Here is a 26,190-nt window from a genome sequence, read left to right as displayed (position 1 = left end):
GCTCAGAGAGATTTTATGATTTGCCCAAGGCAGCATGGAAACTAAAACTCAGAACTCTGACTACAAGCTCATTGCTCATGCAGCTTTATCACAATGCCAGACTTAAACATAGGCATCAAGACTTCAAAAATCTTCTGTGGAGTTCTTTGCTTATTTATGAAGAACATCTGTTCATAATTAATAGCATGTGGAACACTGGGCATGGAGGAGGGAGTACCAAAAGCCAGAGTACCAAAAGCCCTTTAGGGCCTCAAGCTGCCCAAATCTTAATGTTCCTGTTAAAAGCTCATTCAGTGGGAGGGGACAAGGTTTAAGGTGATAGAAAAGCATTTTGGAGCTCTGAATTCCTAAATGTACTCTGGACCACTAACTGAAAGCTGGGTTGGCAATACTGACTTCCAATGACTGAAGGCTGCTATGTGTCAGACACCATGCCAGGCTCTTTCTACACACTATTCCTATCTTCCTCATGGTCTTTTGAACAGGTGGTAGAATTCCTATTTTTCAGATGAGTAAACTAGGCTGAGAGATGATACATTCTCCAAAGATGTCCAAATAGTACGGTGTCAGACCAGGAATCTGAATCCTGACTGGACTGACTTCTAAGACCATCTTTAAACTATAGTAACAGAAAGCAGATCAATGGTTCCTTGGATGGGGGATCAGGGAGAGCAGGAGAAGGAGTTACATAGGGGGTGCCAGAAACTTCTGGGACCTGATGGACATATTCATATCTGAACTGTGATGGTTTCACAGGTATATACATACGTCAAAACTTAGCAAACTATATTAAATTTCTGTCATTCACTGTCAATTTTACTTCAATAAAGCTGTTAAGGAGGGAAAAAAAATACTGTTCTTTTTAGTAACTACCAACCACTTTTTACTAACCAGAATATCTGCCCTTAAATTGTGTCTGATCACAGGGGAGCCAGGCCAAGGAATTCTTTCCCTAACCAATTTTGTTTGGAGTTTATGTAAACTATTAGTAAAACAACACTAAAAGAAAGTTTTAAGTACCTAAGAGTAACAGATTCTTTTCCAAACACTCTACAGTACCTCATAATACATTTCCATGTAAATGAAATATTAATTATAAAACATAGCCTGGTAAAAGGATAAAGAGTGAAGGTTTTGGCATTACCCAAACTGGACTAAATCCCATCTTTGGTTCTTACAAGTGAATCTAGTCAGGTTACTAAATCTCTATTCAGTTCTCACTTATAAAATGAAAGTAATAATAACAATCTATCATTTGTTGAAATTGTTAACTATACACCAAACATCAAACTAAACACTTTATCTAATTATCTCATTTAATCCTAACAACTATATACTGTAAATACCACTATATTCCCTCAAAGAGGGATAAAATGAGTTACAGAAAGATTAAGTAACTCTGAAGGCCACAAAGCCAGTAAGTGCCAGAGCTGGGATTTAAACTCACCTTGCAAAATTATTCAGAGTAATAAATTAGAAGAAGGAAGTAAAATACTACTAGTATTAGTACAATATAAATGACAGAAAGTTCCCTCTATTCTTTAAAGCAAGGTTCTCAACAAAAGTCTATTGTATTAAAAGGAAAAAATTTTTTAAATATTCTACAAACTAAACTTTAAACCAAGGCTAATGGTGTCCACTTTACCCAATTTATCCCTTAATTCTCAGTCTGCAAAGTAACTACTATTTTTCTCTGCTTTAGTGATGAGGAAAATGCAATTCTGAAATGTTAAATAAACTCCAAAGCTGACAGAGACGTTAAGTCTTCCGACAAGAAATGGAGCTCTTCCCACTTTGGCTTGTTGCCATCCAAGCCACTCAGAACCACATTCAATATTTTTTCAGAGACCACACCTTAAATATCTTAAGCAGTATCTTCCATAATATCACAGAACCAAAGCTTTGTGGACTCTAGACTTAAACTCTTTGCTCTAAGTCATGATGCCAACAGTGTTAGTACTTAAAAAAAATGACATGTACACACTAATATACCCAGTCTTTTCTTACTTATTTCTGGGCTGGGTAAGAAAACTGATGCTCCAATCTGGCAAACAACTATTATCATAGGATAAAAAACAAAAACCAGGATATAATATTTGTACAGAACATTTATGAAGTATCTTTCTCATGTATTAAATTCTTTCAACTTTCAAACGTAGATAGAGACATGATTATTCTCACTTTATAGGGGGAAAAAACTGAAATTCAGAGTGCTTATACAAATTTCCCCAAGTCAGAGAGCTAGTAAGTAGCTGAGCTGGAGTTCAAATCTAGGTTTTCTGACTCTACATCCAGAATCTTCCACACACCAGACCCACTCTTCTTTCAGAAATAAGCTCAGGCATCTACTCCTCCAAGAACTCTTCCCTGAAAAAGGTACCAACACCTCCTTCTCTGCTAGTTATTTTACAGCATCTATAAGACGCTGAATGTACTGTATTTGTTTATACCTTTTCCCTTGCATCAGGGAGCCCCTTGGAGACAGAGACCACACCCTACTCATCTCTGTGTATCATCAGAACCTACCTAGCACATGGGATGCCTGGGGGCTCAGCTGGTTAAGCGTCTGACTCCTAATCTCAGCTCAGGTCTTGATCTCAGGGTTGTGAGTTCAACCCCTATGTTGGGCTCCACGTTGGGCATGGAGAAGGAAGGAAGGAAAGAGAGAGAGCGGGAGGCAGGGAGGGAGAAAGAAAGAGAGAAAGAAACAGAGGGAGGGAGAAAGGAAAGAAGGAAGGAAGGAAGGAGGGAGGAAGGAAGGGAGGAAAAGAAAAAAAGAACCTACCTAGCACAGAGTGCAACACCCATACTGAATGGATGCATCCAAAAACGATTATTTTTATCTGCTACTAAGACTTTAGTTAGCAAAATCTTTTTTGGAAGCCATAATTTAAATCACCTGTCAGGAACCACTAAGGGCTTAACAAGGCAGTCATAAAACCCCACATTTCCTAAAGTCTCAATTATCCCACCACCATAACTGATAACTCAAATCCTATATTTAGGGTCAAAAAAACAAATGCACAAGCTGAGCACTGACAAAATATAGTTTTGTAGCATTTGTTTTATGTTATCTAAAAGTTAAAATTTTCCTTCTTTCCTTTCTCCCTCCCTCTGTTTCTTTCTCTCTTTCTTTCTCCCTCCCTGCCTCCCGCTCTCTCTCTTTCCTTCCTTCTTTCCTTCCTTCCTTCTCCATGCCCAACGTGGAGCCCAACATAGGGGTTGAACTCACAACCCTGAGATCAAGACCTGAGCTGAGATTAGGAGTCAGACGCTTAACCAGCTGAGCCCCCAGGCATCCCATGTGCTAGGTAGGTTCTGATGATACACAGAGATGAGTAGGGTGTGGTCTCTGTCTCCAAGGGGCTCCCTGATGCAAGGGAAAAGGTATAAACAAATACAGTACATTCAGCGTCTTATAGATGCTGTAAAATAACTAGCAGAGAAGGAGGTGTTGGTACCTTTTTCAGGGAAGAGTTCTTGGAGGAGTAGATGCCTGAGCTTATTTCTGAAAGAAGAGTGGGTCTGGTGTGTGGAAGATTCTGGATGTAGAGTCAGAAAACCTAGATTTGAACTCCAGCTCAGCTATTAACCTTTTGGTTAATAAAGAGGAAACTTGGAAGGACAAAAAAGAACCAAGAGTTAGAAAAGCCATCAAAAGGTCCCAACTTCTTCATTTACCAATGTAACCCTGACTCATTTCAAGTGAGATTCAGGCTCTATCACAAATCAAGTTCTGAGTATCTACATGTCTACTGTATACACAGCTCCATTGATCCAACTATGGAGAAAGAATAGAGGAAAGCTGCATGAGAGCGAAGTAGAGACAACAAGGGGCGGGGGGTGGGGACAATGGCCACAACAGAAAAGCCATTCCCCAAAAACTCAGCCTAGAACAATATGGAGTAAATGCAGCTGGTTGGGAAATTATAGCTGCTAACAGACTAGACTGAAAGTATGGATTCACTCAACAAGATCTTACTGATGCCCAAGTTCCAAAAAATGGGCCCTTGAGAAAAAAGGTGATCAGATCCCTGCTCCCTGCAAGTGGAGGAAATCAATAAATAACAAACAGAAAAATCTGATACAGATAAACAGATAAATCAATAAATAACAAACAACTACAATCAGAGCAACCCAGAGGTGGGATACCCAATCTCAACCTGGGAAAAGTCAAGGAAAGCTTTCTAGAAAAGGTTAACTCCTAAGCTGAGCCTTAAAATCCAAGCGGGAGTTAAGCCAATTAAGATTTACCAAGAGATGTCCAGGCCCAAAGAGGAGCAAGTGCAAAGACACTGAAATAAGAGGCATGGCACATCTGGAGAACCGCAAACACAACAATGTACGCTTCGTTAGTACTGGGGATAAAATGCGTAAGGCAGGAGGAGAGGCAAACAATAAGTGACAGTCAAGAGGGAGCCAGGGAGAGGTGACTGAACAAACTGCCTCATATACCATCCTAGGGAATCTAGACCTCATCTCAAAGGTTTTAAGTATTCGAGAGTTTCATGCTAACTCCCACCCACGAGACAGTGTACCTACACTGACACTTGGTTAAACGGGAGGCAGGCTTTGGAGACAGAAAAGTCTGGGAATAAATTTCACGCTAGTTACTTACTGGCTTCTGGGCCTGAGCAGCTTCCATATCTCTGAGCCTAAGTTTCCTCTTGTATAAAATAGGGACCACCCTACAGGATAACTGTGAGTTTAAATAAGATAACACACATAAAGGACCAGCACAATGTAGACACACAATGAATGTTCATTCTCCCCTCAGAACTGAGGTTCCAGGCTGTTCAAGTGTGCTGACAGAAAGCTAAAATAAAGCTCAGCACTACAACTTGTCTCACCTACCTCCTCCATTCTCCCCTGCCCAATCACAGTGAAAACCCGAGTCATTATGCAACAACAGTACTTGGCAGTTGCTTCATCTGCATCTTTTTTTTTCTATTGCAAATTCTCCAGGTTAAGGGTAGGAAGGTAGGAATAACCTAGAGAACCACTTTTACGCATAGTTAGGCTCAGTTCCTTAAAGGCCATTTCATACCTTTCCTTCACCACAAGATGGTGAAGAATAAGTACCAAGCCCGGTGATTTTCTAACATCCTGACAAACCTGTGAAACTGTTCAACTCAAGTATTTTGGTCCTACTAAGCCAAGGAAAAACCAAGCACATTCATGCTGGCTTTCAAACAGTATTGTTAGTAAAGGTTTAACAAAACCACCTACTCCCCCAGGAAGAAAAAAGTAAAGCCTGGAGGGGTGCCTGGGTGGCGCAGTCGTTAAGCGGCTGCCTTCGGCCCAGGGCGTGATCCTGGGGTTCTGGGATCGAGCCCCACATCAGGCTCCTCCACTGGGAGCCTGCTTCTTCCTCTCCCACTCCCCCTGCTTGTGTTCCCTCTCTCGCTGGCTGTCTATCTCTGTCAAATAAATAAATAAAATCTTAAAAAAAAAAAAAAAGTAAAGCCTGGAAACATAATCATACTGATAAATAAAAATATACCATCTTGTATTGAATGAAGGCAGTGACACCAAACTGTAATAGTATCTTTACATTCTTCATAACCATGCCAGAAAAAGAGAACTAGTTTTAGTTTCACTAACGAATGTTCTTGATAAAGCCACAAAAATGATTAATTTTTTTTAATCTCAATCATTAACTGCACATCTTTTTAATATTCTGTGATGAAATGCAAAGTACACATAAAGCACTTTTCCTGCACACCAAAGTACAAGAATTGTCTCAAAAAAAGCATTAAAGCACTTGTGCAATTAAGTTTCAAGCTGAACTAGCAGCGTTTTTCATGAAACACCATTTTTACTTGAAAGAACAACTGGCAGACAAACTATGATTATTCAGACTTCGATGTTCAGTAGACATTTTTTCAAAAATGAACAATGTGAGTCTCACTGCATGGAAAACAACTGTCACTATTTCTTGCCAACGCTAAAATTTGAGCTTTCAAGCAAAACTTAGAAAAGACTTGTCTGATAAGATTGGTGGAAATATTAACTAATGTGATTTTTTTGACATATGCATCAACATTTAGAAGATCTGCTTAACTCAGTAAACCAATATTTTCCAAATGACCAATGCATGATGCTACGAAATCATGCACAGGTAGAAGATCATTAACAGTACAAAACAGACTGATGAATTTTAACGTAACACAGTATGAAAAGCTCACTGATATAGTTTCAGATTTTGTAACATAATGGACCTTTAAGAAACTAACAGTTGTCAAGTTTTGGTGTGGTATCAAAAAAGAATCTCCACAATTATCTAAAAAGGCAATTAAAACAGTCCTTCCTTTCCTTGCCACATATCTATGTGGGACTAGATTTTTCTTTATATACTACATACAAAACAACCAATTGCAAAACATTGAATGTAGAAGCAGATATGTATCCAGTCAGGTATCAACTATACTCCAATTAAAAATAATAACAATAATAATAATAAATATATATCCAGACAGTAAAAAGATTTGGAAAAATGTAAAATATTATTCTTCTAATAGTTCTGACTTAGGATAATATAGATACTTTCATAAAAATATGCTAATATTTAATAGGTTTGATATTTTTAAATAAGTTAATACTTTTTCAACTTCAGTTTTATTTTTTTTTTTAGTAATCTCTACACCCGATGAGGGGCTCAAACTCACAACCCCAAGATCAAAAGTAGCATGCTCTTCAAACTGAGCCAGCCAGGTGCCCCCAGTTTTAATTTTTAATACAGCAAATACTGATAAACATAACCCACAAATGAAAGCTCTTTGTAGTCTTCAATAATTAGCAAGAGTGAAGATACTAAAATGTTTGAGAACTACTGCTAATATAACGACGAGCAAGAACAATCTATTGCTACACACAGAACATAAATAAACCACAGTTGAGCACAAAAAGCCAGTCATACCTTATGAAAAGTTCACATAGGCAAAAATAATCTATGGTATTAGAACTCAGAATATTGGTTACATTGGAGGAAGGGGTAATGTTCCCTTTTTTGATCTGAGTGCTGGTTATACCTTCTGTGCACTTTTTTCTACGAAGATTACATACATCTCAATACAATTTATTTTTAAATTCCAGTATAATTAACATGCAGTGTTATATTAGTTTCAGGTGTACAATATAGTGATTCAGCAATTCTATGCACTACGAAGTGTTCATCATAATAAATGTACTCTTAATCCCCTTCACCTGTTTCACCCACCCACCCCCCACTCCACCCAATACAATTTCTTTTTAATTTCTATGTTCTATATAAACATATACACATACACAATCCACCTTGGGCTCATCTACAGAAATTCTGTTAGCACTGGTTGGAGTGGAACTGGGCATGTCTTTTCTTTTTCTTTTTTTTAAAACAGCTCCTCTGGTGATTCTAATGTGTAGCCAAATACTACTCATCTGAGTACGTTGAAAAATACTGACCTCAGAGTTTAAAACCAGGGAAGACCTTGGAGCAAGGCAAAGCAGGTTTTTAATAGAAGCTTCTCTTCTCTTATTAGCTATGAAACCAAATGTAAGCTACTTTATCCCTACAAGCCTCAGTTGCTTCAGTTTCCTCTTCTGTAAAACAGGCACAATACCTTACACAGGGTAAATGTGACAATTAAATTATACAAGGGAGAGAGAATACCCAGCACATTATCTATTACAGATACTCAAGTTTTGGGTTCCTTTTGTCTTTGCATCTTTATCCCCTACTAGTCCTAAGGCCAGTCAAATTACCCTCTTGCATCTTGATTTCTTCATCCTTAAAGAAAATAAAGCAACGTGACACACCTATGCACTATAGGTCAAGTAAAATACTATAACTATGTTCTCAGAAGTGTAACTATATTTACAGAGATTTTCGCTATAAATTTACAATGAAAGTAGGAGAAGGGCACATTAGAAAACTATAATATGTGGGGCATCTGGGTGGTTCAGTCAGTTGAGCGTCTGGCTCTTTGTTTCACCTCAGGTCATGATCTCAGGGTGGTGAGACCGAGCCCCATGTTGGGCTCCTCAGTCAGTGCAGAGTCCACTGGAGATTCTCTCTCTCCCTTTCCCTCTACCCCTCCCTCTGGCCCTCTCTCAACTCACACATGCACGTGCTCTCTCTAAAATAAAATCTTAAAAAAAAAAAACAACTAGGATATGTGAAAATGATAAAACAAAGGCTAGAAAATATGAGCATCAGCAGAAACTGTCAAGCTTGAAGGACATGATCAGAAGGCAAATCAAGATCTTAATCTTGAGTCAGCCAGGGATTGAAATTTACTGTAAAAAATCTATCAGCCACAGCTCCTTCAAAATGTCCATATCTGGGGTGCCTGGGTGGCTCAGTCAGTTGAGCTATCTGACTCTTGATTTTGGTTCAGGTCATGATCTCAGGGTCATGGGATCCGCTCCTCGCTCAGCAGGGAGTCTGCTGGAGATTCTCTCTCTCCCCTCCCCCCCCCCCCACACTCTTGGCTCGCATTCTCGCTCTTAAATAAATAAGGGTGCCTGGGTGGCTCAGTCAGTTAAGCATCTGCTTTCAGCTCAGGTCATGATCTCTGGGTCCTGGGATCAAGCCCCGTGGCGGGCTCCCTGCTCAGTGGGGAGCGTGCTTCTCCCTCTCCCTCTGTCCTTCCATCCCCCACCACTTGTGCGCGCTCTCGCTCTCTCTCAGGTAAATAAATAAAATCTTTAAAAAAATAAAATAACATAAATACTTAAAAAGAAAATGTCCATATCTAAGAAAAACACAATCTATATCATCATAAAAATAGGCATATTCTGAAAGGACACAGATACCTGCTTAAATAGAGGGAGGAGGGGGAGTTGTATTGGAGCTTTATAAACCAAAGTGTTCCTACAACATCTTCATACAGAGATCAGTGGCCCATTTAAAAGAATGTTAAACTTTTAGATAAACAGAGTAGTTTGACAAAAAAAGCTTCTGTATAATTGTTCTCTACACTGAAGATATGCATAACTGCCCAAGGCACTAAATTTTATAATAAATAAAACAAGAAATATGAACTTGCTTTAAACTCTTTAATCTTCAATATTCTACAACTTCAAGTTTGATTTTTGATAGCCTGTAAGTTAAGAATGAAACATAAGAGGAGGAAAGAGGAGAAGTAGGAAGAAGATGGAGAGGGAAAGGAGGAAAGGAAAAGAAAAAGAAATAATAAAGACCACATGTGACCCACGGAGCCTAAAATATTTTTTACTGAAAGCATGTGCCAACTCCTGAACATACCCTCTTGCTGTCTTCTACTTCGGAACCTTGTGCTATACACCATCATCATTACCAAACCTTTATCAATCCAATTAAATTCTAAATTCCATTCTAAATAAATTTAAAAACTACATCTGAAAAACACATATCACCTCACTCCTTATTAGAATATCATACTACTGGCTTGCCATCTATCCTTACGAGGTTCAGTACAAAAACTAATCACTCACTACTGTGACGCACCCTCCAGGAGCTAAAACTCTAAAGATGACTAGGACACAGTCCCTGCCAAGAGTTAACTGAAGGAACAAACAAAAACAGTTAATTTACCTAACAGAGAATTATGACAGAAGCTTGTACTGGATGACCCCAGGAACAAAATGGCGGCACTTATGGCAACCTTAAGGGTCCTGAAAGTTTCCTTAGGAGAGATGCACCCAACCCAGAGGGATGAATAAAAGGAAAAATGGCATGAACAAAGGTGTGAAATTGCAAGATATCTGTAGGAACAACATGGTACTCAGTATTATCAGTCATAGGAAGAGTACAGGTATGAGAAGTAAATAGGGACAGGTCACAAAAGGCCTAAGATGTCATGCTAAGGAGCTAGGATAGAAGGCCTAATAGTCATGCTAAGGAACTTAGACGTTAGAGCCAATAAAGGGACGTAAGCAAGAGAATGATGTGGACATATACATCCATTGGGTGTATGTTCTAGCTGCTGAGTGTTTACTAGATGGGTGATACAGAAACCAGTTACGAGGCTATTGTACTTGTCCAGGTGAGATCAGGGTCTGAACTAAGGTGGTATTGGTAGGAAAGGGGTGATGAATTCCAGAAATGCTTAGGAAGATTTATTTTTAGCTATGAGAGATACGGGAGAAGAAAAGACTAAGGGCACAAGAATAGGCAATGGGAAAAAGACGGTCTCTTTAACAAATGGTATTGGGAAAACTGGTCAGCTACATACAAAAGAATGAAACTGGACCACTTTCTTACACCATACACAAAAATAAAATCAAAATGGATTAAGGACTTAAATGTGATACCTGAAACCATAAAAATCCTAGAAGAGAGCACAGGTAGTAATTTCTCTGACATTGGCCATAGTGAGATTTTTCTAGAAATGTCTCCTGAGGCAAGGGAAATAAAAACAAAAATAAACTATTGGGACGAAATCAAAATAAAAGGCTTCCACACAGCAAAAGAAACAACAAAACTAAAAGAGACAACCTATTGAATGGGAAATGATAATTGCAAATGACATATCCAATAAACAGTATTCAAAATACACAGTATTCAAAATACATATAAAGAACTTATACAACTCAACACAAAAAAAATAATAATAATCCAATTTAAAAACAGACATTTCTCCAAAGAAGACATACAGATGGCCAACAGATACATGAAAAGATGCTCAACATCACTAATCATCAGGGAAATGCAAATCAAAACCACAATGAGATATCACCTCACACCTGTCACACAAGAAACAACAGGTGTTGGTGAGGATGTGGAGAAAAAGGAACACTTGTGCACTGCTGGTGGGAATGCAAACTGGTGCAGCCACTGTGGAAAACAGTATGGAGGTTCTTCAAAAAATTAAAAATAGAACTACTCTACAATCCAGTAATTCCACTACTATTTACCCAAAGAATACAAAAACACTAATTCAAAAGGACACATGCAACTATGTTTATAGCAGCATTAGTTATAATAGCCAAATTATGGAAGCAGCCCATGTGTCCATCAACAGATGAATGGATAAAGAAGATGTGGTATATATACACAATGGAATATTACTCAGCCATTAAAGAATGAACTCTTGCCATTTGCAACAACATGGATGGATCTAGAAGATACAATGCTAAGTGAAATAAGTCAGAGAAAGACAAATACCATATGATTCCACTTATGTGTGGAATTTAAGAAACAAAACAAAGAAAAAAAGAGATAAACCAAAAAACAGACTCTTAACTATAGAGAACAAGACAGTGATTAACAGGGAGGAGGTGGGGGGAGGGAGGGTGAAATAGGTGAAGGGGGTAAGAGTACACTTATCATGATGAGCACTGAGTAACATACAGAATTGTTGAAATCACTATATTGTACAACTGAAACTAATACAACACTGTATGTTAACTACACTGGAATTAAAATTTTTAAAAAAGACTAATGGTACAGATTAATTAGCCAGTATGACTGGATGGAGTGCATTTAAGTTACAAAACTACAGGAAGGGATGATTTTAACTTTTTGTGTGGGAGGGGGTACAGAATGGAAGAAGTTAGAAGTAGAAGGGGAAAACGAGTTCTGTTTTGGACCTATTGAATCTGAGGACAATCTAAATGGATATATGTAGATGGCCAGAAGCCAATGAGATTTACAAGTCTGGAGCTCAGGAGAGAGCTCCAAGTTGGAGATGTTTCATCAGCATATAGGTAGCAGTTAAAGCCAATAGAATGGGCAAGACTGCTTAAGGAAAGAATCTTAAGTCCAGTGAGCCAAGGAGCCAACCCTAAGGAATATCAACATTTACTAAGAAAGCAAAAACAATAAAGATCTCTTCTTAAATACCAGCTAGTTTCAATAGCTTCAAAAATCTCTTCCCGCTAAACAACAAACCGGGAAGAGCAAAAACCACAAACATGTTCAGTAGTACAGCTTATCTAATGGACAAAGTAAAGTTTAATCAATTCAGTAGGAGACGGCTTTCCAGGAAGGAGGAATAGCATACAGAAAGAACAGGAGCATGACAGTACAGTATATTTGGGGATTTACTTATTTGGTCTCACCGTAGGTATACATGCTAGAAAGGCCTTGAAAAGGCGTACAAACTAAGGCCTACAGGAACACTGGGAGGGAATGATCAAGGAAGACTGTGGTTTGACTTCTTGACTTCATGAACCCTTCTTAAGCCCGTCCTCTGCAACACATTCAAATCTCCTTCAAGTCCCAGCTCAAGCATTAACTCCTCCAAACACCTCTCTCTTCGCTGCTCCCCCAGGCAGATCAGGCCACACCAACCTCCATCCTCCCCATGCCCCTTGTCGTGCCCCCATTGTGGCACTTATCGTACTACGCTATGCTATGGCAACATGTAGCTTATCTATCTCCCCAATAAATTGGCTATAAACTCCTTAAGAGCAGGGAAGTTTAGGGGCGCCTGGGTAGCGCAGTCGTTAAAGCGTCTGCCTTCGGCTCAGGGCGTGATCCTGGCGATCCGGGATCGAGTCCCACATCAGGCTCTTCCGCTATGAGCCTGCTTCTTCCTCTCCCACTCCCCCTGCTTGTGTTCCCTCTCTCGCTGGCTGTCTCTCTGTCACATAAATAAATAAAATCTTTAAAAAAAAAAAAAAAAAAGAGCAGGGAAGTTTAATTTTTGCATCCTATACTTTCAGCACTCCTTCACTGCCATTTAATAATCACTCAATAGGTATACGTTGCACAGATGTCTTAAACATACCTGACACGGACAAGACTACTAGCTCTTTGGCCTTGGAATGCACTGCAGTTGTGGATTTATGTTGGTTTGCTTTACTTATGATAATATTAAAATAAACGTATACCCTAAATGTAAAATGAGTGTGAGGAGATACAGCCCAGGAAAACACTGAATAACAAAAGAACAGCCTATAGGAAAAATGTAAACAATTCATACGTAAAATAAAAATAGTAGTCATAGCTACCATATTAAGCACCAATTATACATGTGCCAGTCAGGGTTCCAGGTTCTCTGTCCTTCTTATCTCATTTAACCCATACAACGAATCAACAATGGAGTATTATCTCCCTTTCACATATGCACAGATAATTTCTCTCACTTTACTACTCTGTCTTGGTAATAAATTACGGGTAGAAAACGGAGTTTTGTCAGGATAATTAAGAGCAAACATTGTATACTGCATTCTCCACATCAATATAGCCTCAATTAATTCATTTTGAGATAGCCAGCACGGTTACAGTGGAACCAAGTCCCATCAGTTCACTAGGAGAAAGTCCTGTAGCACCTTCTCTGTCCCACTATATCCAACAATCTTCAAGTTTCAAGGGAGAAATTGTGAACTGTCCATATACTCCCTCCTCCAAGAAGAACCCTTCAGAAAAGCAAAAAACCAAATATAACAAGCTTTTTACCTCTGTGTGGGGATTTCAATTTTGTAAACTAGGAGGAAAAAAAACCCCTAACATTTATATAATCCTTTACGGTTTAAAACATATTTTCACATTTATTATCTCCCTTGAAACCCATTTTACAGATAAGTAAACTGAAGCTCCAACAGATTAATGATTTGATTTCACATCTCTTAGACAAAAAATTCTTGGTGTTTAGGTTGCTGAATTCTGGTATGTATAAGGGAGGACTTCCTATTCATGGTACTCTGTGTACATCAGACGACAGACCCTCCTGGACAATCAGGAAAGGATCAATGTGGCAGCCTTTCTGCAAAAACAAAGATGCACAAAAATTCAGACCAAAAGAATTAAGTGACTTATCAAAATACGAAATGAAGTGCTAAGGTGATATAACAAAGAATTTGTATCTAGTAAATAAAGAACTGCCAATGAGGTAAAAGTTCTAAGAAAGTGCTGTTTCAAAGCTCACAAAGGCTATCTACCCCCTCCCATGCCTATTTCCAAGTATGACTGATGCACATCTGGATAATCTGATCAGCCATAAATGCAAACTGGCCTCCTCTTGCTTTCTAGACTACCTGTGTGTGTGTATATGTATGTGTATGCATACATCTAATATATATTTTTTTATTTACACACACATATAAATAAGAAGTATTGCTAGATAATGGGATTATAAGACAATAATTTTGCTTCCTTTTACTTTCTGTAATTTCCAATTTCTACCATGTGCATGTTATGGTGGAAGAAATAAAACTCTTTTAAAGTTAAAAAATAATAGATAAAAATAGAGCAAGTCACAGAAGAATACTTACACTATGAGTCTATTTATATAAAGCCGCAAAGGTAAAAAAATATATTGTTTAGGATATGCACTTGTTTGGTAAAACTTTAAAGACAAGAAAGGGAATGATTCACACAAAATTCAGGAAAATGGTTACTTATGAGGAAGAGAGAAGGAGAGACATTCGATGAGGCAGGGAATCACAAGAAGCTTTAAAGGCACTACAAATTTCCTTTTTAAGCTGAGTAGGACAAACATCGCTCTTCAATTTGTTCCATTCCTTAAAGATGTATGTTATATGCACCTTTAAACATATGGTTTAATTCACAATTTAAAAAGATACAAACAGGGTTGAGAAATCAGAATTTGGGAGCTGTAACTGCGACTTTTCCACTTACTGTGTAACCTTAAGCAAGTCATTTAAACCCTCAGAGCAGTTTTTCTTCTTATTTTATAGATGAGGAAGCTAACAGCTAAGACATGTGTTTAGTACTTTACTGATTAAAGTTCCTAGATTACAAATATGCAAATATGTAAACATGCAAGTATGCAGATAAACTGTGAGTGATAACACGAAGTAATCCCTCTTTAATAAATTATAGAACATAATACCAAAAACTCAATGGTAGGACAGACAAGGCTATTCACATTCTACTCTCTTCCTATCTCATAATAATGGCAACAATATTTTTTAATGTGTACTATGTAACCAATCCATGATGTTAAATACTTTCCATGGATTATTTTGTTAAATCCTCAAAACAACCCTATGAAATTATCCTCTTATGCCCACTTTGCAGATAAGACCATTGTGCCCAAGGTCACACAGCTAGCAGGGAATGGTGGACTCACTTCAGAATCCACACCTTTAACCATGAGTTATGCCTCACTTCTCTCACTATATTTAAATCATCTCTCTCCCGACAATGAAAACTCCTTGAAACTGTTTTTTGTTCTTCATTTCCCCTGACTTCGAGCAGGTAAAAGTAAATAAATATTGAACAAATAGTTCATCTATGTACAGTGTTTTCAGGTCATAGTTATTTTAGGACATGAACTGATTTGTTTCCCTTGACAGACTTGAGAAGTATAAAAGTTTTTGATTGTTTTTACTACTTTAACCATATTTAAGTGTACAATTCAGGAGAAGTAAGTACATTCACAATGTTGTGCAACCATTACCACTAAGTATGAAAGGTTTTTAATGACTTTACTGAAATCACTCAGCTATTAAGTGGTGGAATGGGAAATCTGAACTCAGGACACTCCACCTCTAAATTCCCAGGCCATTCATTACCAAGGGGCCTGTCTACCAATACCTCCATCTGCTCTCTCCTTCTTAGCAGATCAGAAGAATCAAACACACACTTTTTATACATTTCCACTATACAGGTGCCTACAGCTGTGAGGGGGAAAAATCCACCAAGACACTTCTCCCAGACGATTACTTTTCATTTTGAGCTTTCAAAAGCCAGAGCTTTAATATAAATATCTCACCTTTAGCTCAAGCCTGCAGATCCACAAAAGCAATGTCTGGACCCCAGAGTAAAGTTACGAGGAGAAATGCTTGCATTAGTTAGATTACACTCTCATTGAATTACAGGTAACTGCTCAAACCTGGTTTTTATTATAATAACGCTTCCTTATAACAAAACACTTTCGACTCCAAGGATAAGGCCAACCTTCCATCATTCTGCCCATTTTGGAACTACCAAAAAAAAAAAAAAAAAAAGGATCCTAAATATTGGGCATTTTTGTGTGTTCAACTATCAAACCAAAGAAAATGGTTTGTTTACGAGCTGAACTCTGAAGCTTGAACAAAAAGAGAATCATTCGATCCTGCTGACGCCAATTCTATCCTCTTTACATCCCTCCCCATGTTTTCTCAGTCTGAGCTCTAATCAACAGCCACTTCATGTTTAACATATCATAGTTAATGCAATTAAGTGCAGAAAATTGTTTCCCTAAAGCTGTTTCCCCCAGTCACACCCCTCTCTACATTCCAGCATCACCATTCTGCCATAAAATGAACATATCATGAAGCTTTAAATAAAACTGCTGATGAATAGATGGAGACATTGTTGCTGCAGTTAATGCAATGTGTCTACATCAACACCAACCCCTAAAAAATCAAATTAAAATGATTCTATATGCTTTACTTATCCACATCTGACAGAATTCTGACCGCCTGAATTCCTTTAGAAGAAAATTCAATCTATAGAAATATAGTCCAATTATTTTAAATCTTATCAAGTAATGCCAAAAGAGAATCAAATGAAAAACTCCATCAATACCAAACCATTTCACCAATGAATATTTATGACATTTCCATATTTCCTGTCTTCTCTCTGTTTACATAAAGCAGTGGTGCCAAGATTCATCTCAGGATTATTAGCCTGCAATACAATGATGGGCCTAATTGCCTTGCAAACCAGGACACCAATAAATGGAGTCTTCAGACAATCAATTTTAAGAGGAGGGGGAAAAAAAGGCCTAGGCTCTTTCTACATACGTGCACACTGCCTGACTAGGAAATAAATTCAGCCTCATATTTTTCAGTTTCATTCATGGGTTCTCAAGCAAAGAATGGTCCCTTAAATACCTCAAGCTCATCAAATCTATTTAATTCCAAATTCCAGGACTAATTTTTAAATGCACTAAGGGGAGGGCGGAAAGGAGGAGGCAGAGACATCATATAGAAAGATATCTATCACATTCCCCTTTTATCTTCTCCACCTTCAGTTCAGGAGCAGGTTTTTTCCCAAAACTTTCTTTTTATGATAAATGAATAAAAACATCTTCCCCCTGCTTAATTCTACTTTAACTGAAGCCCCTCTTAACTTTACCCTTTGGTTTGATTTACTAATGATACTAATACAAATGAAACAAAAAAGACTGAACTAACGGCTTAAGAGGTCCTCTAGGAAAGAGAGTCTTTAATGTACCTTCTCTGTTCCCTGCAAAGTCCCCTCTGATTACTGTCCCTCCCCCAATCACGGCCTTCAAAGCTGTCCATTTAAGTCCAACCCCTTACCCTCTTGTGTCTCTTGGAGGACACCAGAATTCCTCCTCTCTAGAATCATCCAATGCACCTCTTCCCAGCCCTGCCCACTGCCCCACTCCATCCTCCCTGCCCTATCCATATCTACAACTCCAGGTTTCCCATTCCTTAAATGGCCTCTTTGCCACCTTACCATCAGCAACCACCTCTCCAGTCCTACCAGTTCATCTCAGACACTCTTTTGCCAAAACTCTCTCTGCCACCTCGGCCAAGGGACATTTTCTTAAAGATACCATCCCCCAACCTTGTTCACCACCTGCCACTGTTCTTTCAGGGAGTCTAGCCCAGCAGCGCCTTCTAAGCCCTCTGCCTCAAGCCTGCACTCAGGGAGCCACCATGCCTATTCCAGTGGTTCTAAAATCACTCTAAATTCCATCCCTTGTGCCCCCCTCCAATTTCAATCTCTGTCTGCCCATTTTGGGCCTAACTTCTAATTTACCCCCCTCCTGCCAGCTCACCATCACACTCCTCTCATTGAAAGTCCCACCCCCACCAGCTCCTATTCCAACCTCCATAAGCACTCCCCAGAAAAACCCCAAATTCTACCTCCTCTGCTCTCCTAACCCACGCTATTCCATAAGTCTCCACAAATTCCACCACCCAGAGACGGCGAACGCCCACTTCAAGCTCAGGTCTCAACCCATGCCAAGCCCCTTACTCCCAGCTCCTACCACCTCCGTCAGTCTGCCTTTAGGTCCACCCCAAATTCCACCCTCATGAATTAACACCTCTCCCCAAGGGTCCTATCCAAACCTGCAATCCCACTGTCTATTGAAATCATCCCCCTACCCTATACCCCGGCTGGATCCCAAGCTGTCAACTGCTCCAAGCCAACCCCAAATCCATCACCCTCATTCCAGTCCCCTCCCCCATTAAAAGCCATCCCACTCCACTCTCATCATCCATCTCGCCCAAAACCATCCCAAATTCCACCCCGACCTCCCAACCTCACGCTCCTGTCCCATATCGGGTCAATCGCTATTAAAAGTCCCCTTCCCTTGTCGCCCCCCCAACCTGCTTGGGTCCCACCCTCACCCCACCCCCAGCCCCGCGCCAGGACAAGTCTCCCCTGCCAACCCGCCGTTCCATCGCGACCTCAACCCCCTTCCCCCAACCCGCGCGGGGTCTCCGCAGCCCCCACTCTCATTCTCGGTAAGTACCACCGGCCCTGGCTCCGGGAGAGCGGACCAGGAGAGGTGGGGGGGGGGGGGTCTCCTCACCGGCTAGCCACTGCAGGCGAAGACGACGGCGGAGGCGGCGATGCCCTTGTCTTCTCTGGAGGCTACAGTGGCGAAGCTCTCGCTCCCTCGCCCGTGTCCAGTAAGGTGGCGGATGGCGCGCAGGGAACGGGAGCCTCCTCCTCAGACTCGGCTCTGAATCCTCTGCAGTAGCCGACGAAGAGCCCGACGGGTGGGGGGAGGGGACGCTCGGCTGCGGGCGAGGGAGGAGGAGGTGGAGGGAGGGGGCGGGGGACCGCTAAGAAGGGCGGGGAAGGAGGAGCCTGCGCGGCGCCGCGACACGTCCCACAGCCTCAGCGCGCCGGGACCACAATTCCCGGCATGCCCTGCTCCGGCCTGCGGGTGGCCTGCGCGGCCTGCGGGGCCAGCCGCGCGCCTTATGCCGAGGGGCCGAACCCTTCCTGGTCATGGGCAATGGAGTAAAGTCCACCATCCGCCGGCGACTTTTGTAGACTGAAAGACCACTTGTGAGGAAAGCTAAGTGCCCTCTTCTCCAAGTAGCGATGTTTGCGGCGTCTCCAACCTCTTTATACTCACGCATACACCCGCCCCCCCCCGCTGGACTACATTTCCCAGCATGCCCCACAGTCTCCCGCCCTCCTTCCGGACCCTTCTCAGACGCGGTACTACAGTTCCCAGGGGGTGTGGTGTCTGCGAATTGCTGGGAGATGCAGTTCTCAGTTCTTCCTCCATGTTAAGAAAAAGAAGTGAAAGAGAGGAAAAAGGGTAGGAATATGACAACCCACTGAGGATAGGCCTAGATGGGATAGATTACCTGAGTCTGTACTCTCTTCGTCATCCCCGTTGCCACTGTCACACCAGAACTAACGCAGCAGCTTCCTCCTGGTCTCCCTGCAAATCAAAGAACGATTTGGCAACTGAAATCCAAATGTGAAAAAAAGAAGATACTTCTTGACCCCGCTCAATTGCTTTCAGATTTTTACCTTAGAAAGAGAATGAAACATTTTGGGAAAGATGAATGCACAAGATGGTTATATGGGATTGTTGATTACAGGGGTAATGTAAATATCTGTCAATAAGGGCTAGTTAAATTATACAAACAATACAGTAGTAAGCAGCTATTCAAAATGATGATATAGATCTATTTATTGACATGAAAAGCTATTCACAATTTATTCTCAAGGGAAACAAATGGATTACAGAACAGCATGTTTAAAATTGTGTAATTTATGTGTGAGACGATATTCTATAACCATAGAGAGAGATTTCAGGAAAGAGGTTCCCCAAAATATTATTAGTGATTATCTTGGAGGAAAGGGTGTCAGATTTTAAATAATTTTTATTCTCTTATTGACTGAATTGTTTAAAAAGAGCACATAGTTTTTTAAGTTATAAGACTATTTTCAAAAAATGTAATTTCTAAATCCAACAGCCATACTTTGCTGCCTAAAAAGCTTACCACGGCTTCCTATTGCCCTCAGTGGTGCTCCAGGATGAGGCCTGTCTGGTTTTTCTGTGAGCCCAACAGTTACACTATTGAATAATGGTGGTAACTTACAATTCATTAAAGAACATTAAATCAATAGAAAGAATATTCTCTATTTTCATTGTCTATTCTCAAAATTTTCCTCCTTGTGATCTTTCCACGGCCATTTCCTCCTTTTCTCCTCATTCTTGAAACTCAAGCCAAAGTCCTACCTTCCCTAGAACATAGTTTAGGTACATTGATCTTCCTCGGATCTGAATTCTTACAGCACTGGTTTTTAATCTGTGGGCCAGATATCTCTGTGGAGACGGGGAGTGAGGAGGGAGGAACAGAGTTATTGTAAAGGGTCTGCAAAGCTCTACTTAAACAAAACATTGTCTGTAGACTGAATAAATCTTACACTTTAAAAAAACAATTTTCCTTCTGTATCCTGCTTCCTAGCATATGGAATATGACATCAGACGATCTCTGATGTAGCGTAAATCCTGTATTCAATTACAGTATTTTAGATTTTCTATGTCGTTATTCCTTGACGTTCTGGACACCAGAACATTCAAGCTTCACTAGTCAGCCCACTGGAGAACCTCGGGGCCTACCTGAGAAAGGCCAGTTTTCCTATATCAGAGGTTAATGTGGTCCACAGCCCTGCTACAGCCAATCTCTTCAGCTTCACTCCACCTACTGTAGTTACGCTCCTATTCCTTATGACTCACTTTCCCCAAGTATTATCAGGCACTGTCATTTTCAAACTGCCTATCTCATTTTTCAACCTACTAGCCCAGCCTTAAAATCCCAGACCCCCCAAAAAATGAGCCCCTCTGCTCCCTTTTCTGAGAAGAATAAGAAAAGTGCCTATGGTATGTTGGCTATGGGACAGGCAAGTCCCTTCTCCTCTCTAAGAGTTGCATTGATTGTGCCCTCTTCTAACTCTCTTTACTCCCTCTCCTCCTCTTTTTTCCCACTTCTACTGGCAGAAAGTGGGGGCTGGGTGAAGATCAGAATTAGAAGGGCTCTGATCTGGCAAGCAAGTAAAGCACTATCAGAGTTAGGGGCATAGGTATGAGGAAGTTAACCAGACTAGGAATCTGGGAATCAGATCCTAAATCAGACTTTGCCATGAACATGCTGGGTGACCTTTAGTAAGTCTCTTAACTTCTATGAATATCAGTGTTTACATCTGTAAAATGGAAGGAATGATTCCTGCCCTGTCACCTCAAAAGGTTATTAGGAGAATCCAATAAAGCCGTGAGGATCAAAGTGCTTTGAAGACTGCAAAGTGGCATTTATAGTCCAAACCCTTCATCTAATTTGAGGATTCTCTTTCCAAATCCCTGCCAAGAGTTGGCAGGTCATTTCCAATGAAGACATACAAATGGCTAACAGACATATGAAAAAATGTTCAAAATCATTAGCATCAAGGAAATTCAAATCAAAACCACACTGAGATACCACCTTACGCCAGTTAGAATGGCAAAAATAGACAAGGCAAGAAACAACAATTGTTGGAGAGGATGTGGAGAAAGGGGATCCCTCCTACATTGTTGGTGGGAATGCAAGTTGGTACAGCCACTCTGGAAAACAGTGTGGAGGTCCCTTAAAAAGTTAAAAATTGAGCTACCCTATGATCCAGCCATTGCACTACTGGGTGTTTACCCCAAAGATACAGACGTAGTGAAGAGAAGGGCCATATGCACCCCAATGTTCATAGCAGCATTGTCCACAATAGCTAAATCGTGGAAGGAGCCGAGATGCCCTTCAACAGATGACTGGATTAAGAAGTTGTGGTCCATATATACACTGGAATATTACTCAGCCATCAGAAAGAACGAGTTCTCAACATTTGCTACAACATGGACGGCACTGGAGGAGATAATGCTAAGTGAAATAAGTCAAGCAGAGAAAGACAACTATCATATGATTTCTCTCATCTATGGAACATAAGAACTAGGATGATCGGTAGGGGAAGAAAGGGATAAAGAAAGGGGGGGTAATCAGAAGGGGGAATGAAACATGAGAGACTATGGACTCTGAGAAACAAACTGAGGGCCTCAGAGGGGAGGGGGGTGGGGGAATGGGATAGACCGGTGATGGGTAGTAAGGAGGGCACGTATTGCATGGTGCACTGGGTGTTATACGCAACTAATGAATCATCGAGCCTTACATCGGAAACCGGGGATGTACTGTATGGTGACTAACATAATAGAATAAAAAATCATTAAAAAAAAAGAAAAAGAGTTGGCAGGTCAACTATTTATTCAGAATTATACCATTATTAATGAACTTATTAAAATATTTCAGGAATCAACTCTATTAAGCCAATTTTATCCCTTGATAAATTTTCTATATAGCACAAACAATTTCTAACTTTTCTAGTTTTTTTCCTATGTTGAATTTTCATCACAATCTATTTTTCTCTATCAATTTTACAAGAAAGTTTAGATTCATCAGTTATCTTTTATCCTTATCGATTTTTACTGGTTATTGCTTCAGCTGTTTTGAAGTTTCTAGTCATTATTTCCACCCATTCCACCTTTTCCTGGAAGAGATTTGAACCATTGTCATTTTTATTTTGTGTTGATTATTTCCAAGTGGAATTTTCCCAGGGGTCAACTTTGCAATGTTTAATGTTACCATCAAAGATGGGATCATTCAGTTTGCTTTTCCATCCATAATAAATATTTACCACATGTAGTTTTAGCCACTGTCAGTTTTATTTTGTGTTGATTATTTCTCCCACATCTATTTCTTTTTCCTCTGCAACCAAACCCAAACAAACTCAGGGACAAAATGATAGTGTCAAAACACTATCCTTTGCCTGTTACTATCTGATTAACTGGGACTGTGAGATGGGTTTGTATCAGCTATGTTAATGACTTTGCTTGAGCTCTCTTTTTCTCTCAGAGCGTCTCTTGAAGTGCACTGACACGTATCTGTGAGCTGGACGATTACTTGGAGGAAAGAGCCTTGGGTCCGAATCCTAACTCAACCACGATTGGGTGTCAAGTCACTTCACCTCCTACACCTATTTTCTTTTTTTTTCTTTTTAAAGATTTTATTTATTTATATGACAGAGATAGAGACAGCCAGCGAGAGAGGGAACACAAGCAGGGGGAGTGGGAGAGGAAGCAGCAGGCTCATAGCAGAGGAGCCTGATGTGGGGCTCGATCCCATAACGCAGGGATCACGCCCTGAGCCGAAGGCAGACGCTTAACCGCTGTGCCACCCAGGTGTCCCCCCCACACCTATTTTCTTATCCATAAAATGGCTGACCTTGCAGATAAAAGAATTAATTAAGGCAGGGCAGATAAAAGAATTAATTAAGGTACCAGATGTTTTGCATGCTCTGAAAAGCTGACAGAAGTGAGGATTGTTATTGACAAAGACCAGAAGAGAAGTAGGAGGGAAGTTTATGTTTAGGAGGATTCTTTACAAAAAGCTGCTCAAGTTGATAAACTTAAAAAAAAAAAAAAAAGCATTCCAATTATAGTCGGTTAAACTGTGTCTCCCAAAAAGATTATCCAGTTTTAAATCTCGTACCAGACTCTTGATTTCGATTCAGGTCATGATCTCAGGGTCATAGGATCAAGCCCCATGTTGGGCTCCACGGTCAGCGGGGAGTCTGTTTGAGATTCTCTCTCCCTCTCCCTCTGCCCCTTCCGCCTTCTCTAAAATAATAAATAAATAAATCTTTAAAAAACAAAAAAGAAAGAATCTCGGCGTTAAAATCTTAGGATGAGATCCATCCTGGGTTTAAGGGGGCCCTAAATCCAGTGAGCAGAGCTGTCTTTATGAGAGGAAAGAGAAGAGGTTTGAGACGCTAAATGGGAAGGCCACGTGAAGGTCAAGGCAGAGGTGAGTCACACAGCCCCAAGCTAAGAAACACCAGGACTACTGGCAGCCACTAGGAGCTAGGAGGAAAGCATAGAAGGATTCTCCCTCGGCCTCCAGGAGGAACCAACCTTGCTAACACCCTGATTTCAGACATCTGGCCTCTCAACTGTGAGAGAATAAATTTCTGTTGTTTGAAGCCACCAGCTAGTGGTAATTTGTTAAAACAGTCCTAGGAGACCACTATACCAGTTAAGCTGGAAACCCAAGTAATCAAGTAATTAGCAAATATTTTGAGACCCCCAAATAGATTCAGAAGAGGACATTTTGGGAAATGTTTATCATTTCCACTTAATTTGTCATCTCCAACAGCAGCTATGGAAAATTTGTGTTAATATCCATTGTCTTCAAACCTGTGCCCTTTCTCTTTTTAACTCTTAGTTCTTGACCTGTCTCCTGGGGTGGCCCATACTTCAAATGAGTAGGAAGAACTCTGGTGTCATATGAAGTGCACAGACACAGGCGACCAGATCTGGGTTCATATCCCAGCCCAGTCACTTAAAGGCTACAACACCAGGAAAGTCATTTGTCTTTGTTGAACATTCATGTCCTCCACTAAGATGTCACTAATATCATCTCCTTCCTAGGGTGAAATGAGTTAATTCATGGAACATACAGTGCCTGACCCAGGAGTTTCATAACTTTGCCTTGTCTGGAGGGCAATAGGGATCTTTTCTTTCTTTTTATTTGGGTGATGTTTGGATGGTGGGGGAAGGGAAAAGAAGGAGCCAGCAATTTTCATTTCAACTAGAAGATGGGAAAGCTTTCCAGAAAAAGAGGAAGAACAAAAGTACTTTTATTCCCAGAAGAGCTGAGTTTCCTCTGGGTGGAGGTCCTTCTTCCATGGAAGAAGAGGGACAGTGTTGGATACTTGTTCATTATTCATTGAGCATAAGGTACTGACTCCTACTTTAAGGTAATGACCCCAAATCTTTTGCTCACAGTCTAAGGGAATAGTTATATCTCAGTGTGGTCAGTGCCATACTGGAAGAAAGCAAGGGGCTGTGGGAACCTAGAAGGAAGCCTAGCCCAGGCCAAGAGGTCAAGTATAAGCCCAGGGATACCACCTGGAGATTCTCCTCAAGACGTTATAAGCTCCAGGAGGTTCCAGGATTTTTATCTAGTTTAAAGCTCTGTCCCCAGCTCAGCTACAGTGCCAGCTCATGGTAATCATTCAGTAATATTTGTCACGTGAATGAATATAAATTAAGTCACATTGCACAGGACTTCCTGCCCCTACAAAGTCCTTTCAACCATTCACCCCCAAAGGTAAAATCTCATATTCATTCATTCATTCATTCATTCATTCATTCAGCAGGCTTTTCCTGAGTACCCACCATTTGCCAGACATGCTATCAGATTCTGGGTTCTGAGTAGTGTGCCAAACAGACACGATTTGATAAAATTCATGGTCTAAGAGAACAAAAGATGTTCCCCATGTAATCCCCATGATATCTCTGCCCTGGCCTACCTCCCCTGTGCCCTGTGTGTTGATGTCCTCTTAGCTCAGCTGCAGGCTCCAGGAAAGCACCAGATTCCATTCAGAAGAGGAGAGATGGGTCCTCTCCCCAGCCCTGTGCTGTCTCAGTCACCTAAGCCCCCTAAGCGGCCAAGGCTCTCATACCTGGAGCCTCAGCAAGACCCTTCTCCAGCTTCTGACTCCATAAAGGATCACCAGCAAAGCAAAGCCCCTTGCACTGCCAAAGAAATATGGCTGCTCCCCACAGTAACTCCTGCCATGGCTGCCCGGGTTTGGATGGAACGACAGCCAAGAGAGGGGTCACCGGCACTCTAGTTATCAAATTCCATTCTGGACTGAGTTCCTTTGGGAAAGTCTACCAAAGCCGAAACTCTTGAGTTATATTGTGAAGGATGAGGAGGAACTCAGCAGATAGTGAAGGGGCCTGTTGAGGGCAGAGGAAGCCTCCCCTGAGCTCAGGAAAATTAAGTCAGGGGTTCCCAACCTTCTGTGTGCCTTGGACCCTTTAGGCAGACTGGTGAAGCCTATGAAGCCCCTCTCAAAATAATGATTTTAAGTGCATAACTTACAAGAACTACTAAAGAAACCGTTTATACTGAAATACAATTATCAAAATATTTTAAAATCTCATCAGTAATACAGATATTCATTAACAAATTAAATAATAAGATCTCATTGCCTGTCTAATAACTGCACGATTTCAAAGTGGTGATGAACACAAACAATATTTCAAGATGTTTTGAGACAACTGTAACGTGATAGGGGAACATCTGTGATTTCTGTTGATGACAAAGTCACAAGTACTGCTAATTCTGTGGTTTGTTACCTATATTCAAAATGGAAAGAAAAGCTAATTTCTGTAAAGATTACTGAATATAAGATGTAGCTCTCCCAGGACAACTGGTGACTCAGGTGGTAGAGCGTCC

The 26,190-nt window shown here is 40.6% G+C and overlaps 1 protein-coding gene across 4 annotated transcripts in view; it reads right to left on the bottom strand.

Annotated features, from left to right (window-relative positions):
- The window catches only part of FAM168A (family with sequence similarity 168 member A), a 176,522-nt gene extending 157,218 nt beyond the window's left edge, over positions 1-19,304 (bottom strand). The window contains exon 1 of one of the 4 annotated variants that reach the window (XM_057316606.1): positions 19,225-19,304. In XM_057316606.1, the coding sequence (XP_057172589.1) occupies positions 19,225-19,248 (24 nt within the window). In that variant the 5' untranslated portion in view covers positions 19,249-19,304. Of the gene's footprint in view, positions 1-18,431; positions 18,685-19,224 lie in introns of those variants that run through there. The other 3 variants (XM_057316607.1, XM_057316608.1, XM_057316609.1) reach the window with 3 other exon arrangements.
- Between the last annotated feature and the right edge of the window lie 6,886 nt (positions 19,305-26,190).

The sequence above is a fragment of the Ursus arctos genome, unplaced genomic scaffold (genome assembly GCF_023065955.2).
Source record: "Ursus arctos isolate Adak ecotype North America unplaced genomic scaffold, UrsArc2.0 scaffold_22, whole genome shotgun sequence".
NCBI classification, from domain to species: domain Eukaryota; kingdom Metazoa; phylum Chordata; class Mammalia; order Carnivora; family Ursidae; genus Ursus; species Ursus arctos.
This window is presented reverse-complemented; position numbering and strand designations above follow the sequence as displayed.